General features: G+C 37.1%; 1 protein-coding gene across 1 annotated transcript in view; it reads right to left on the minus strand.

Annotated features, from left to right (window-relative positions):
• Positions 1-15,479, minus strand: part of LOC150108753 (uncharacterized) — a 47,903-nt gene extending 32,424 nt beyond the window's left edge. Inside the window, exon 1 of the mRNA XM_090416211.1 lies at positions 15,304-15,479. Within this exon, the coding sequence (XP_090272337.1) occupies positions 15,304-15,366 (63 nt within the window). The 5' untranslated portion in view covers positions 15,367-15,479. The remainder of the gene's footprint in view (positions 1-15,303) is intronic.
• Positions 15,480-16,096: the final 617 nt, after the last annotated feature.

The following is a 16,096-nucleotide window of genomic DNA, read 5'->3' on the forward strand; positions in this document are numbered from 1 at the left end:
AGATCATTGCGTGGAACGCGAACGGCTTGAGAAATAAGATTCTAGAACTTCAAAATTTTGTCCAAAGACATCAGTCAGATGTCCTTTTACTAAATGAAACGCACCTAAGATCTTCAGACAATCCCAAAATTTGTGGATACCAATTGTACAGAACTGATAGATCAACCCACAGGTGGAGGCACGGTAATTTTCATTAAAAATTTCATCTCTCATCGCTACACAAACATCCCTCCTACCTCTAGGTCACCGGCATTGAGATTCTCACGAGTTCTGTCGGCAAATTAAAAATCTTTGCAGCATACCATCTGCCACAAAAATCATTATTCTCAGATTTGAACGCCTTATTTGATACCGGAGAGCCTACCATTGTGGTAGGTGATTTAAATGTCAAGCATCCTACCTGGAATAGCCATTCCACCAACAAAAATGGACAGATCTACAGAACTATGCTGGTTTCAACAACCTTCTAGTAATAGGTCCTGCTGATCCCACCCATCACAACACTTATGGTAGGGCTGATGTATTGGACATAGCCATGCTGCACCACAAACTCCAATACAATTTAATGACAATTAATGATCTATCATCAGACCATAACCCAATACGGTTAAAATTAGGAAATCTTGAAAAATTATCCCCCCCCCTTTACTCATTCATTCCTTGGAAAAGGCTCTCCAAGGTACTTCCAAAATATATTGGTCCTGTTCCCATCATTAAATCAAAAGAGGAAATTGAAATAGCTGTTAAAAATCTAACAGAACAGATTACAGCAGCCTGTGCAGCAGTTACTACCCCTGCAACTACCTTCAGGCAAGTGGTTGGATAAAGCAAATCCAACCACTTGCCTGAAGATATTATGAATCTGATTAGAGAAAAAAATAAGGCTAGAAAAAGACAACACCAGGGCGCCACAAGACAAACGGATCTTGAACAGGTTCGACTCTGCAGTGACAGATGCCCTCGCAGCACATAGAACAACTCTGGGAAGAAAAACTGACTTCATTTCCACTGACAACCACTCCATATGGAATGTTATCCGAAAGATTAAAAACAGAAATAAACCTCTTCCCCCCCCACCCTCTTCAAACAGATTCAGGTCTCATCCACGCTGATGCTGATAAAGCTGAAGCAATAGCAAACCATCTTGAAAAACAATGCAAACCTGCATACCACCACCTCGATATTAGTCATATATACAAGATCCACCGTAACGTCAGATATTCGCTCAATTCAGCTCTCACACATTCCACTCTAATTGCATCCACCTCACCTGCTGAAATATATGTTATTATTCAGAAATTCAAGAATAAGAAGGCTCCTGGACACGATGGTATCGCCAAAAAAGTTATAAAACTTCTACCACGTAAAGCTATTGTTCATCTAACAAATATAATCGACTCCATCCTTCACTACAAATATTTCCCTTCCTACTGGAAACTGGCACACATAATACCAATTCATAAACCTGGAAAAGATCCCAGTTTGCCTCAAAATTACAGACCAATCAGCCTCATCTCTAATCTCGGCAAAATTGCCAAGAAGGTAATTCTTACTAGGCTTCAAGATTCAGTACTCCGATTAAATATCTTGCCTGAGGAGCAGTTTGGCTTCCGACAATTGCATAGTACCATGCAACAAATACACAGATTGGTAGAACACATCACAGGTTTTAACCGGCATCAATGCACAGGGGCTGTTTTCCTTGACTTAGCCAGTGCATTTGACAAGGTTTGGCATTATCGTTTGCTATATAAACTAATATCATCTGGTGTACCAATCGGAATCATTCAACTTATAAAAGGCATACCTCTACGATAGGCGCATGCAAGTAAGGCTGTTTGGAGTAGTCTCGACACAAAAACATCTTGGCTGGAGTTCCACAAGGGTCCTTACTAGCACCAATCCTATTCTCCTTATACTTGTATGATATACCACACAACCAATTATCTTCAATTAAAGCACTTTACGCTGATGACAGGGTTATTGGCCAGATCTTTAAAGCCTCACCTAGCCATCAAGAAACTGCAAGAAAACCTACTGCAAATTGAACAATATTTCGCCAAATGGCGACTCCTAGTGAATCCCCTGAAGAGCGTAGCCGTCCTATTTTCAAGAAGATTACTGCTTCCTAAAGAAGATATTCTCCTTTTCAACACTAAAATTGCTTGGAAAACAGATCAAATATCTTGGTGTAATACTAGACAGAAAACTGAACTTCAGTTCACATATCAGCAATCTTTGTGCCAATACATCAAAAGCCATAGCCCAGCTCTATCCTCTAATAAATAGAAACAGTAAACTGAGCACCAGAATCAAACTTCTCATATACAAACTGATGGTTCGTCCAATACAACTATGCTTCACCGGCCTGGAGTCATACTTCGAACTCGAATATTATCAAATTACAACGCATCCAGAACAAATGTCTCAGAATGATCCTGGGCGCCCCATGGTTCATCCGAACTGTCCAACTGCACCGGGACACAGAGGTCCCCTATATTTATACTTTCATGCCGACTATAGCAACCAAATTCTTCTGAAAAGCAACTGTGCACCCTAACAGACTGATCCAACTGGCTACTGATTATGATGCAATGGACTATTCTAAGCACAAAAGACCTAAAGCCATCTTCAACCCCCAACACTGAGGATTAACCTCCTAGCCCGCCCAGGGCGAGCAATTAGCTCAAGCTTTCTCAACTCACAGCTTCTCTCAAGATAGCCGGGAATATGAAAAGCTTTTGGTTCACCCGTTATGTCAGTAATGTTAATAGTTAATTTTGGTGCCATAAGACAGGAGATATGATCGAACATTTATTATTAAATAGCTTTTATAGGACTCGCACTGATGACTTTTTTCCCCGTTGTATTGTAGGAGGGGGAGAGAACAATGGACTACCCCTGGAAATTGTATAAGAGTGCTAAGACTAGATTTTTGCTTGAAGCTGGTGAACGGGTAGAATGAGTTGCTAGAAATGGCTGCGAATGCTTCATCTGTGAATGAGTTGAAAGAGAGATGCGAATAATGGCTGGTGTTTCAATATTTTTATCCTCATTTTTCTGGGTCTCACTAGTAGTACTTAACATGGATATCGTATATTCTGACCTAGTGGATCAAGAAAGGAAGTACTGATACCGTTATCCTGCAACAAATATTTAGATTTCCATTTTCTAATCGCCATATCAAAATTAAAATGTGCATATTGCTGATACTAGGACGTCTTTCTCACCTAAAACTAGGAACTGAGACACGCATGCCCAGAAATACCAAACAGGTTTACATCGTAATGTTAATAAAAAAAATTAAGTTGAAATTAGAAACATGAAAAGAAAATCCCCTCGTAATATTTTTAGTGGTGGATGCCAATACAGATCTCATGCCAGGAGTTGCCGTGATTGAATGGATCGAGACTAGAATATAGTAGCCATTCCTCGACTGCCGACGGAATTCAGTTTTGATTATCCCATCGTCACTCGGAAATCATTATATGAACGTTAATGTTAAGATGTGTTAGGTCTATTTTGTTATTTATTTAAAACTAAATTTTGACATTTGTTCATAGTGAAATAATATAATGCACAAATTGTAACGAAATTACTGTATGCAGTATTGTACTGTAATAAATAATGAAACACGAGTACGCTGCCACAATTCATCCGAGGAGGAAAAGGCTAGTTCAACAATTTTTTTCAAATTAAGGAATTGCAACAAATCGTTCTGAGGATGGTCACCAGATGCATAACCTGTGGAAGGTATAGCCATCTTCAGGAGTTAAGCGATAGCAAATACCAGGTTTTTTAAAATTTTGAACATTGCATCGAACTTAATCTATACAATTTTACTTTTCTATATACAGTACACAGATGTACTGTACACATATACAGATGAACAAGCAACTGCATCTTACACGTGTACTTTGCCAGATCTCAATTCGGTCCATTGCTTCAAATCGAAATGGTTCTGGCTAATTTTTTCTTTCATATCGTAAATTTAAATGTTTTGAGGGCTTGGCTTGTCCTAGTTTTTCTCTCTCGCAGTCAGTTTTCTGCACTTCTAGCTCTATAGGGTCTCCATTTAAGAGCTCTTGCCAGAATTTCCACCAACTGATCTACATCGTCAACCTCCAACTCTTTAGCTAGTATTACCATCTTGTCAATCTCTCGTAAGGTTTTGCTTCGTCGAATTCCTGTGACTATGAATATATTTTCGGCAACTCCTCTTAAACACTATTCGTATGCTTCACTGTCAACCCAATCCATGCTGCATCTGCAAGATATTTTATATTCAGGATTTTCTCAATTACATCTCGTGGTTTAATAGCGTGTAATTTGTCAGAACAAGTGCAGAATTAAAACTAAAGTTGAATTTATTAAGTAAACCGCTTATTATGATGATAATTTGTAGAAGAGGTTAGGAGCGAAAAAAAGAAAAGTAATGGAAATAAATTTATCTCAGTATATTTATCTCTAGCTTCGTTCCGGATAATTTCAAAAGGATTAGATAAACTACCAAAATAATAATTAAAAGCAAAATGAAGACAATGGATAAACTAAGCATCGACACTTGACAGGCATAAAATTATTATATATATATATATATATATATATATATATATATAAACCGCTGAGATTATATAATTAAATTTTGCCTATGGAAAGAATTCGCGATCTAGATTTAGAATTATAATTTAAAAATAAAAATTCTATAGTGAAAGTAAAAAATTTCGACGAAAACATTCTGTAATACGTATTTGTATAAAGTACATGGATGATCCAAGTAAGGTAATCGATAAAAATTTTACATGACACCTGCAAGTCCGAGAACTCATCATGGGAAGGTACTCTACTCCACTAAACACAACCCGCCATCTTCCCTACTTAATCCTCCACCTTATCATGCAACCCCATTTATCGCCAACTACCACAAATAGTATACAGCTCAGTGGACAGTTGCCCATTCTTCAAAAAAAGTCGGGATTAAAGAAGATGTGCCTATTACCTTTGAGATATAAAAAGGGATTAGGTGTTTTTAATTTCTTATAAATAAAATAAATCCACTAATGCCATTTATTCCTTTGGGGAGCAGGCCGTCGCCTGCTCTAACTTTTAGATAACTTTTGAAGCCCACTTGGTCTTCAAAAGTTATCTAATCGTTAGATAACTTTTGAAGACCAAGTGTGCGGTTCAATCCACACCAGTAGCCGATAAGATAGCTGACCAAAGACAACCGGAATCCAGCGAAAAGACGGATAACAAGCTATGCCGTCATCTCGCGGTCATTAATCCAAACAATATTTTATTGTCTGAAATAGCATGGATTCTACTGTCGATTTCCTTGAGTTTCCAGAGAAAAACCTGCTTGCCAGCAGACAAAGATAGACAAACTCGGAAACTGGTCGAAGAATGGCTTAGAAAAAAGTTCTAGTCTGCGACTAGAATTAAACTTTCGGGGGTCTTTCTTCAGACAGCCGAGTGCTATAGAAACAAACGTGATTCCAACTGAGCCACATAGGCCATTTTTAATTTTATCAGAAATTTCCATTTTTTCATCTTTCCTAGTCATATCACTACAGAAGTCAGAATTGAGATTTTTCGCTATATACTGAAAATGATTTGTTAGTATAACTGAAATATTTCAATTATATTAGTCCTTGTTATCTCTGAGTATAGGGTATTAATAATAGTACTGAGGTCGGTGTTATTACGCAGTCAGATGGACGGATCCAAGTGTTTGTGTACTGTTATGAAAACCTTTTCATGCTGCTTATGTGATGACTACATTTCTCTGACACCTCTAAATGAAGAGAGAATTTGTAGATTGTGTGGCGTGATATCCAAATTTGTCATGGAAGATGCAAACATGGATATATAAAGGACTTTTCTTAAAAGCAATACCGTTTAATTCACTTAAGTAGAAAAAGGAATCATTTCATTATCAAATCTGTATAGGTGTCTGGAAATGTCGTTTGTAGGAGTGCTAGGCCACTGGAAGAAAGACCTAAGTGTTTCTAATCTCCGATTGAAAACACAGTTTTCGATTTCTGGCACAGAATAGCGGGTTTCTTGCTCGGATATTAGCGTTTTCTCACAACGAACTCATCCGTAGAATCCACACTATTCAAGACAATATATATTGTGTGAGGGACCATCAAATTACGTCATTTGTATGCTATCGATTCACCGGATGCTGTTTAAGATTAGTGATAAACAGAAGGAAAGAAACAATATCACTATAAGAACAGACATGCGAGTCTTATCTTCCTGTTTTTGGACTTTTCGAAAATAAACCTGTATATGTTATTACATTAAGATCATTCTCTACTCAACATCACTTTCTCTTGAATGCTCATATTAAGAAGAAATAAACGAAAAAGAAAATAAAAGCTTAATTTTTTTTAGTACCCCAATTATGACCGACTTGAAATCTATATCGGAATTCAAAATATTTGCAATAAATTTTAAATTATCTTTACAGATAAGTATTGAGGGTGAAAAAGCACAATATATTGTGACAAAGAATGCGATACAAAACAAATAATACGAAAGTGCAGCTTGACATCACTGAAAGCCCAGCTATGGCCCGATTCAGTTGAAACTTAATCACAGCATCTAATACTAGAACCTTATTACATGCTGTGATTTTTAAATCATGCCGAACCTACGACCCACCAATTTATATAAACAAAAATAACGTTTTTTTTCCCTATAGGGTGTTGAGGAGTCTATTTAGCCCTATCTAACTGTTGGAGACTGAGGAGCAGTTCAATCAGCAGCAGTAGCCAACCAGAGATAGCTGGCCCAAGAGACGGCAGACCGTGCCACCATCTTGTGTCCTTAACACTATATAATGTCTAAAATACTGCAAGCTTTACAGTCTATTTTATTGAGTTTCTGGCCTGGATTATCTATGCCAGAGATCGCCTAACTCGGGAAGCGGTTAGAAAAAGTTCCTATAGTCTGCGATTAGATTTGAACCTAGAACTGCTTTTTTTCGGGTAACCTAGCGTTATTAAAGCACTTCCACTGGCTTATATGACAATATATCGGAATTCAAAATATTTGCAATAAATTTTAAATTGTCTTTACAGATAAGTATTGATGGTGAAAAAGCACAATATATTGTAACAAAGAATGCAAAAAAAAAAGCTCAAACTGCACATTATTCTTTTATCTAAATGGTATTATTAATACCAGATCTCCCGAGTGTCAGTGGCTCATCAAGGGAAAGCACATATCAAAACGTAGCTGTCATCCCTTTTCAATGCATTTAAACTACCTACATTTACCAAATCCAAAAGCAATTCATTCAATTACACACAGCTCTATGAGTGAAAAAAAAAAGTTGTCACTTTTTTTCTTGATTCATCCACTTAAGTTCCACGAAATCCATCTCTTCATCCTCCATAAAATTATGGATTCCATCTACTGGTATCCTGTATCTACCATCCACAAATTCTTAATTTAACCCCAGCTACGTTCCAGAGTCACGATATCACCTAAGTTATTTCCATCCTCTGCATCACGGAAAGCAATCTGTGCACAATAATCCAACCGAGGTTGTATCAAGACCTTGTAAAGAGGTAAAATTACTTCCTTATGCTTACATGTCAATATTCTTTTCAGCATTGCAATTATCATCCGAGTTGTATTTATAATATGGTCCCTAAACTTCAACTTCCTATCTATTAAACTCTAAGGATCAATAAATCAATGGATCTGATCACACTAAAGTACTAACTTTACATTTACGAACACTGAAATGACAGCCAGTTTAACATACTCGTAATTCCCGCCTATTCAAATGATTCTGCGAGTTCTGAGTCTTAGTCGAATTCCTGATCACCTAGCCTATATCAATTCCCAAACTCTTTCCAGCGTCATTAATGTACAATAAGCCAAGAATTTCTGAAGTGCATCGGTCAGCATATACACACTCTCCTCCGATTAGTCTTTGGACTCCCTGGAGGTGTTACATAAGAATAAATCTTGCAGACTGCCTCCCACACCACTTTTTTTTTTTTTTTTTTTGTATCCGTCATTCTGCCATTCTCTTATTCAAGTTAATTTATAATCCAATTCTGTATCCTCCAACATACCTAATAGCCTCCCATGCTATATCCTATTTCTGACTTTGTGAAGTTAAAAAGACTTCAAAGTCAGTTTTATGGAGTATCCATTATTCCTCTTGTGTATGGATTCCCCATAAGTTGACTGGAACAAAATGTGAGCAAGCTGCTCTGCATGACATCCCCTTTGTAAATCCACGCTGTTTTTACAATGCATAGGTTTTCTGACAACTCATTTTCTATATGAGAGTTTCTACCAATATTTCCGAATCTAACTCCCAAGATACTGAAAAGTTGACTCAGTCCTTATACTACCCTCGTGCAATGGAATTATCATATTATACTCAAATTATACAGTCTAGTCAAAGGGACAAACAGTTCAGCTGAATGCTGAGGCTCCCGTGCCGATATCTCAACTGCCCCTACTGCTGATGGCTTTATGTTGATAACTGTTAGCAAAATGGGCATTCATTAGTTTAACCATCTCTTCTTTACCTACATACTACTGCACTTATTCTCACTTTTTTTTTTTTTACTTGCATCATAACAGAATTCTTTTAGGCTGTGGGCAACTTGCAGAGCCAGTTTCTTTTCATACTCAAGTACTGTATGGAAAGCTAAGTAAAAAAATCTTTGAACTCCTCTGGCCTCAGCATTATAATTTCCATAGCTGTCATCCTTTTGCACACGATTCCTTCCAATCATTTTTTGCTTAAGACTCTCCTGCTTAATAAGACTGAAACGTCCATCTTATTCCCACACTATTCCATCATTTAAGTATTTTATATTTTGCGCTTTGTAATTCGGCATGTAACCTTTCTTAAATGGATCATCCATATACTTAGCCACTTCCCAGGTGAGACAGCATGATGACTGTCACCGACCAGAGGCAGAACATGTCTGAAACCACCCTCTGATTTTATAATCAGAATTAACACTGACCTCGGATTCCTTCTGTCACATGCTGTTCGAAGTTGTCTAGCAACAGCTCAATAAATTTGCTTTCATTCTTATGAAATTTCACCGCTATCCAACGTTCAGATAAAGTTACTCATGATTTATTTTCGATGCATTTCGTAGTTACCAGTAACAGTCACATGAAGTCTGTAACAATACCCAACTATGTATTTCAACTTACTCCATTTCACACCAGATAGCTTCAAATTCACTGTTACGTGTCAGTTACTAGTATTGCAGTTCATAGCTTTCTATCCCAACTGGACTCAAATTATGCCGATATTATTTAGTACTCCCATCCTATCCTGTCTACGAGGAGAGCTGAAAAGTTTTGATAAACACCCACAACAAAAATAGACCAATTTGTGCAACAAGGGAAATACTTTTTTTCTTAGAGGATTGCAAATGATGCAGCATTGTAACAAGTGTATTTGTCTACATTATTCTACATATTCCCCACGAAGTGGGGAATATTTAGACGGATATACTACTTATCATACGGAGATACGTAATCATATCATTAATCACCTCCATGATTAAGTATTTTCGTTGCTGTTTTGCATACATTCTCGTTATTCCTTTTATCACGATTGTTTCAGTGACTCCGTATTGGGTATCCTACCAATAAATAATCCCCGCACTTCTGATGCTAAGCACACAGCCCGTCTCTTAAGTACATTCCTCCATCAAATTCACTGCACACATCCAAACACCTGCAACCATTCTTTCTAGCCCTTCTTAACACACTATCATATCATGGTAATGTACTAAACATTTTCTTTCTCATTCTTGACTTTCGTTTCCTCCAGCAAACCTTTGATATCCTGTTTCATACTGAACTGATCGCGATTTAAATCGTTTTCCTACATCTATCATTTCTATTTTTCAATTATATCTGTTATATTTTTGCGTCTAAAACTTGTACTAGCATGGTCATCAATGGCGTGTTTTATGAAGGAGTCGCCATACTATAGAACTCTCCTGCTGCTTACCTTTATTTTCCTTGCTATGTTATTCTAAACGACTCGATTTTAATTTAATCGTCGTCTGACTGGTAAGCTTATTTCAAAAGTTACTCAATCTTCAATATTCTCATGCTTCTTTTCAGTGGGAGCCTTGTTTTCAACTTTTGAATTCATGTTAGAATTTCTTTTTTTGTAATTCTATTCGGGACAATTGTTAGGCTATATGTCGTCCCTAGGCAAGCAGTAATTGGCCTTCCCTAAATTCAAAAAACTATTTAAAATCACAAACAGAAAAAAAAGTTGATATGCAATTTTTTAAATTTTTATTTTATATGATTTTTTTTAAGCCCTCCTACCTTGCCATTGCTTCAGTTGCATGGCGAGTTACGATATTCTTGTGGCGTTTTTGGCGCCATTTTACGGCACTAAGTTGAATATAGTAATCTCAAATGTTATGAAATACACTAAATCTAACAAGATCACGAAAACCGACAGCAATATACACAACACATACCAAACACTGAATTAAAAACCTTTATGCAGAACTACGTAAAAAGGCCACATCACGTGTTCTAGGCAACATTGAGAATGCTACTTGTCAGTAATAGTATTGCTTCACAAAAAAAAAAAAAAAAAAAAAAAAAAATGTACTTCGTCTGGATTTCTTTTTTTATTGATTCCCTTTTGAGTGTTTATAAGTAACTTGCAGGCTCTAATGAGCCTATTTATTTCTATTGGAGATAAATTATAATAAAATAAAGTTAATAACAAAAGCCTATAAGTAGGCTTTTATTATTATTTATCGATTTAACTTAAATTAATGCTACTATAAGTGGATAAACTTGGAGGTATTTTTCTCGTCTTTCTTTTTCTACATATGAACGCAGAGTTCAACCAGGGATGGCTCCACCCTCTCCCCCCCCGCAGGACTAGGATTCTGGGTATTGACGTTCTCACACCCTGGCACCTCACAGTTCTTACTAACGTGCTTAAAGAAACAATAGGAGCTCAAAACATCCACTCCAACTCCCTACGGGGGTACTAAATTTTTGGTAAAGAACGTCGATAACTATTTGAGGGTTTCTCTGTACAAGGGAGCCACATAACACCAATAATGGTAGGCAGCCAAGTGATATCGATAGGTTCCCAATAGAATATATTGAGGTTGGGGAAGATGGGTTGGTACAAGCCTTTGCAAAGTAGGGAAAGGTGAGTAAAGTTTCTAAGGAAGATTCCATTTGGTTATCAGAGGAGGTAACCTTCACGATGGATATGAGGTTACCAGTGCCAAACTTAATCAACATCGGCAAGGCACGAGTAATGGTAAATTACCCAGTGGTGTAGCGACAATGTTTTTGCTGCGGCTCGGTTGAACATCTGTGCAAAAACTGCCTCTGAGCCAAGAGCTTCAACTGCGTTAGTATCGGACACATCAAGACAGTGTCCTGAAAGTGAAGCGATCCCGATCACTGGATGACTAGCTGCCCACTACGTGCTTTCGCCGAGAGAGAAGGAGAATCAATTCAACCACTTACAGAACCGATGCAAAAGACAAAATTTCCAGAACTCTAAAACCACTGGAGAGGACTTTTCACAAAACAGCCCTGGGAAAAAAAAATGTAGCTAAACCCACCACCTCTGCCCTATTTCTACTGCAACATCAGCACTTACGACGGAACCGGCGCATGTTACACAGCCGGCAAGTACATTAGTAACACTATCAGAACTGGTCTTCTATCCAGCTGGCTACTTGTACAGAAGCCATCTTACTAGCAACAGCCGGTAACTCCTCCAACCTGTATCCAGGTGGGAGGAGTCCTCAGTGAAACATCTCTTTTCTCTGCCGCCACCATCAAAAGTGAAAAAGCAGAAAGAGGACCCAGCTCCAACACAAGAGAAACAAATCGAGAAAAAACCCATCACTAAAACTTCGGAATCTGAAATGGAGCTGGATCATCCCCACCCCTTCTAAAGAAGACTCCATAAAAGATGAGATCAAGAGGTACACGGAATCACAATTCATCTTATATGGAATCTTCTTTAGAAAGGGGTGGGATGAGCAGCTGCATTTGTTACGATAAACGGATTAGATTTAAGATAAAGAAGCATGCAGGGGGACAAATATTCCACTTTCCCCTACGAATAGAGTACTTACTTTGATTCGCCAAAGCTTAGATCGAGTATAATCAATAACGTCGCCACTCTTTGCATCGTCTCACTTAACATCCGAAGCATCTGTCCACCATTCACACAAGAGGCAGCTTGAACACTAATGCTATCATATAACATTAGGCTATTGCTCCTGAAAGAGATATTAGGAACTTAGCCCAAAGTACTCCTAAACATAACACTGGAGCTTCGGCCCAACACTATTCAGTGCTGGAGTTGGGATAGTAATACTGTCCCCTCTTAGGAGCCTTTCAAAAAGGGGAGAATGCTGGTCTTAAAATTCACGCTTGCTCTTATCATTCAGGGAGTGAGAGAAGTCTGATTAGCGGAATAATGAATTACTGACCATTTAAAACTATATATTTAGAAATTTATGTACATTTAATCATACAAATAGAATATCATTTGTAAAATAAATGTTGTTGTATCTTTTTCAATTTAGCCACTTGAATACAAATTCTACCCTATGGTTCTTTATGAACTGATGAATAACATCGTCATAAAAAGTTGGTCGTAACTTAATTTTCCCAAGCAACACGCACACTTGTAAAGGCTGGCTGAAGCTCACCGGCTAGAGCTACTTTGACTGCGATGGCCTTGTGTTTAAGACAACGTGAAGGGAGCGGAAATGGCTATGCGCGCGCATTAAATCGCAGTGGTGCAGCGAGGACTTGAAAGCTCATACAACCGAGCAAGCATCGGCCTTCGATACACAACGCAAAGCTCAATTATTGCCGCACAAGCTTAAGACATCTTCTGTCTACAAAAATAAAAGCCTAAATGGAATGCTTATAAATTCATACATTTATTAACAAATAAATATTACTTCTTTCTCAATTAATGAGCTTGCGCAGCAAGCACGGAGAATTAGCCCTTGCTTTCAACAACACCCAAAGGGATTCACAGACGGAAGAATTCTAGCCATAGACTGGAAATACTGGAGCTGCACCACCAGTTTCTTTAGCATCTATGCTCATGCTTACCCAATTGCAAGACCAGCGTACTCTTAACTACCTCCATGGCCCCCCACACGTCATGTTGATGGGCATCAACATCATGCTAACAGTTAAAAACATCAAGCAAAAAATGACAGAATGGGACCAAGAACGCCTATCTCCTCAGATCTTAGCTCCGAGGCCTCTACAAAGAAAGGGATTGGTTCATAGCCAGCCAACGCCAAGAAATACTATGTAACAACATTATCCGCGAAATTAATGTTAAATAGACAAAAGCACAAGTGGAGGAAAGAAATTTCAAGATCCGCATTGGATGTTGGAAATCTCCAATGCGGTGGGAAGACTCGAAACTATGCACTATTATATTATTATTACACGACACCTCCAGGGAGTCCAACGGACTCATCGAGGGAAACGCTGGAAACGTTTCCACGCTTGTCAGTTCTTAATAAATTAGATTGCCGTTATGAACAATTCTTTATTTGAAATAAAAAAAAGTTTATCATATAATATATATCAAAAAACCTATAAGGTGACGTAAGAAATTATTCTTAGATTTAGGTGGGCAGCTGTAATAAAATGGTTGGAAAACATTACTTTAAAGACTTGTTTAGTAGTTCGTGGTTGGAAACATCTGCTCTGTGCTGATTATCTGCCACAAAAACAGATGAATTAGCACAAGAAAACTTAAAAAATAAGTTTAAAATTGGGCCAAGGTCGCAACAGCAGGAGATCATTTTTTTTCGTCAACCGGTTCCTTAGAAAACAAAGATTTACTCCTTTTACTTTTTGGAGGTCACTTCTCTTCTCCATAAGATTATATTTAGCTTAAAAATGTTTTAAATCTGTACATCAATAGCATTATTCGATTTCGAGTTGAGTTATCGTTGCATGTTAATAATGAAACGAAGTAACATTTTAATATTTTATCATGAATAAATAATATGCTCTAAAATGATAAACATATGAGGTATGTATTATATTCACAGAATTGATATCAGGCTAATCAAATTACTCTAAAACGTACTACGAGTGTATTAAAATTTCTAAAGTATTATTTTATTTTATTATTATTTGTTTATTATTATTATTATTATTATTTTTTGTCCACCCTTTAAATTTATGCTTCAAAAACGGCCAACATATTTTTATATACACTGTAAGCCTTCTCGACGCAACGTCCTCGCGTCACCCCCACTTTCTACCATTCTGACTGGGATTCTAGTATTTAATACATTAGGTTTAATGTGAACCTTTGTACTGAACGCAAGTAAGTCTTGCTTTGGCGCCAAATGGTGCAGGAAATGTGTCTTACACATCAGCGGTAATGTGGATAAAGGTTAGTAACCACTGCTCTATAATGAAGAATATAATTAACGTAACCCAAATGAATTCAATTTAGAGTGCAACAAAATTTCATTTCACCTCGAATTAATTATAAAAACTTTGGAAAGTACATGCTTAACCTACAATTTGATAAAGTCAGTTAAAGAAGTGCCGGTAGGATTATATTTGAAAAAAAAAACAACTAATGATATGTATTATAGGAAGTACGCACAACGCCCCTTTTCAATATTAAGTTGGTCGTATTCAAATAGTCTGAGAAATTGGGGTAACCAAGTAATGAGGTTAATACAAAATTTTCGTTTGTTAACAGTGCATATCTTTTTCGTCAGAATATTATTCGCGGTAGGCTTAATGTTTTCGCCAATTATTGTTCAGAATTATCTCAATAACTTTGCTGCTTTCAAAAGTTATGCAGTACAATTTATCATCAGAAAAGTATCTTAATTTATTCAATCAAGCACCTCGCTACAGCATAAAAAAAAAAAAAAGTTCCATACATACATACACACATCCGATGTTTAAAATCTTAATTATTGGGAGGTTCGCAGATTATCTCAAACAGGTTTCCTAAATTACACGATGAATAAAAGCTTACTTTAGAAGTTTGAGTATAAAAATCGATAATTAGCATGTGCATGATAATTAAATTAATTTTTCTTTTGCCCCACCAAAAAATTAAAGTCTATTTAAACTAACGGTCCGGAATCAGGAGAAAGAATGCTGTACTCGACTCACATTTTTACACACACAGTCAACTTGCAAATAGTCCCGAAACCCACCAGTTGAATTCATTTGGAATAACAAAAGTTTTAAAGTAAGATGTATCATGCTATTCATGCTTACCTTTTTTGCTTTAACAAAGCACAAAACCAGCAAACAAACAAATAAAAAAATAGCAACTCGCATTTTCCTACGTTACGATTAGTAAATTCACTTCCAATGATTATTCGAAATCCGTGGTAAAGCAACCAAACTGCATAAAAAGATGCCAGTGATAGTCACTTACTGCCAATGGTAAAGCAGGAAATGGCAACTTGAAAACCAATATACCAAACATGTAAGTGGCGCCATCATACGGTCATAATGCCATTGGCTTAATGACTGCAGGTAGCGTTTTTTTTTTCCTTTTTCCTTTTTTATTTATTTATTCATTTATTTCGTATGTGTGTGTCCCGCGTGCGCGCTCATATACCCTCTCTACGCACCTCTTTGTCAGCTTACGAGGTCATAGGTGTATTAATGTAGCCAGGGGCGATACAGGTTCCCATTCATATTACAAGAGTGATTTCCTCACAGAAAACCGGTTTAGACACGCTAACTGCATGCTACTTCAAGGAAATACCAGGCCTAACATTGTAGTAATGCTCCTTCATTGAACTCCATGGTATCACCTGTTCGCAATTCGGTTTTCATTTCATAATGGCAAATTACTGTTTTAAATATCTTTTACCATTTAAAGCATATTTTTGTAAACCCTTAAAATTCTTGTAAATAACAGAAAGAAAGTCCTCAACTTGTTTTCAATGTTTTGACGAAATGCTGCTTAACATAAATCTAGTTTTTAATTAACGCCCTAATTTGCTTCCAGAGCCTCTTGTTCTTTAAAAGAATTCAACAATAATTGCCTCAATGATTA

Source organism: Typopeltis vanoorti, chromosome 3, assembly GCF_054136105.1.
Source record: "Typopeltis vanoorti isolate ZY-2024b chromosome 3, IOZ_Tvanoo_1.0, whole genome shotgun sequence".
Taxonomy (NCBI): domain Eukaryota; kingdom Metazoa; phylum Arthropoda; class Arachnida; order Uropygi; family Thelyphonidae; genus Typopeltis; species Typopeltis vanoorti.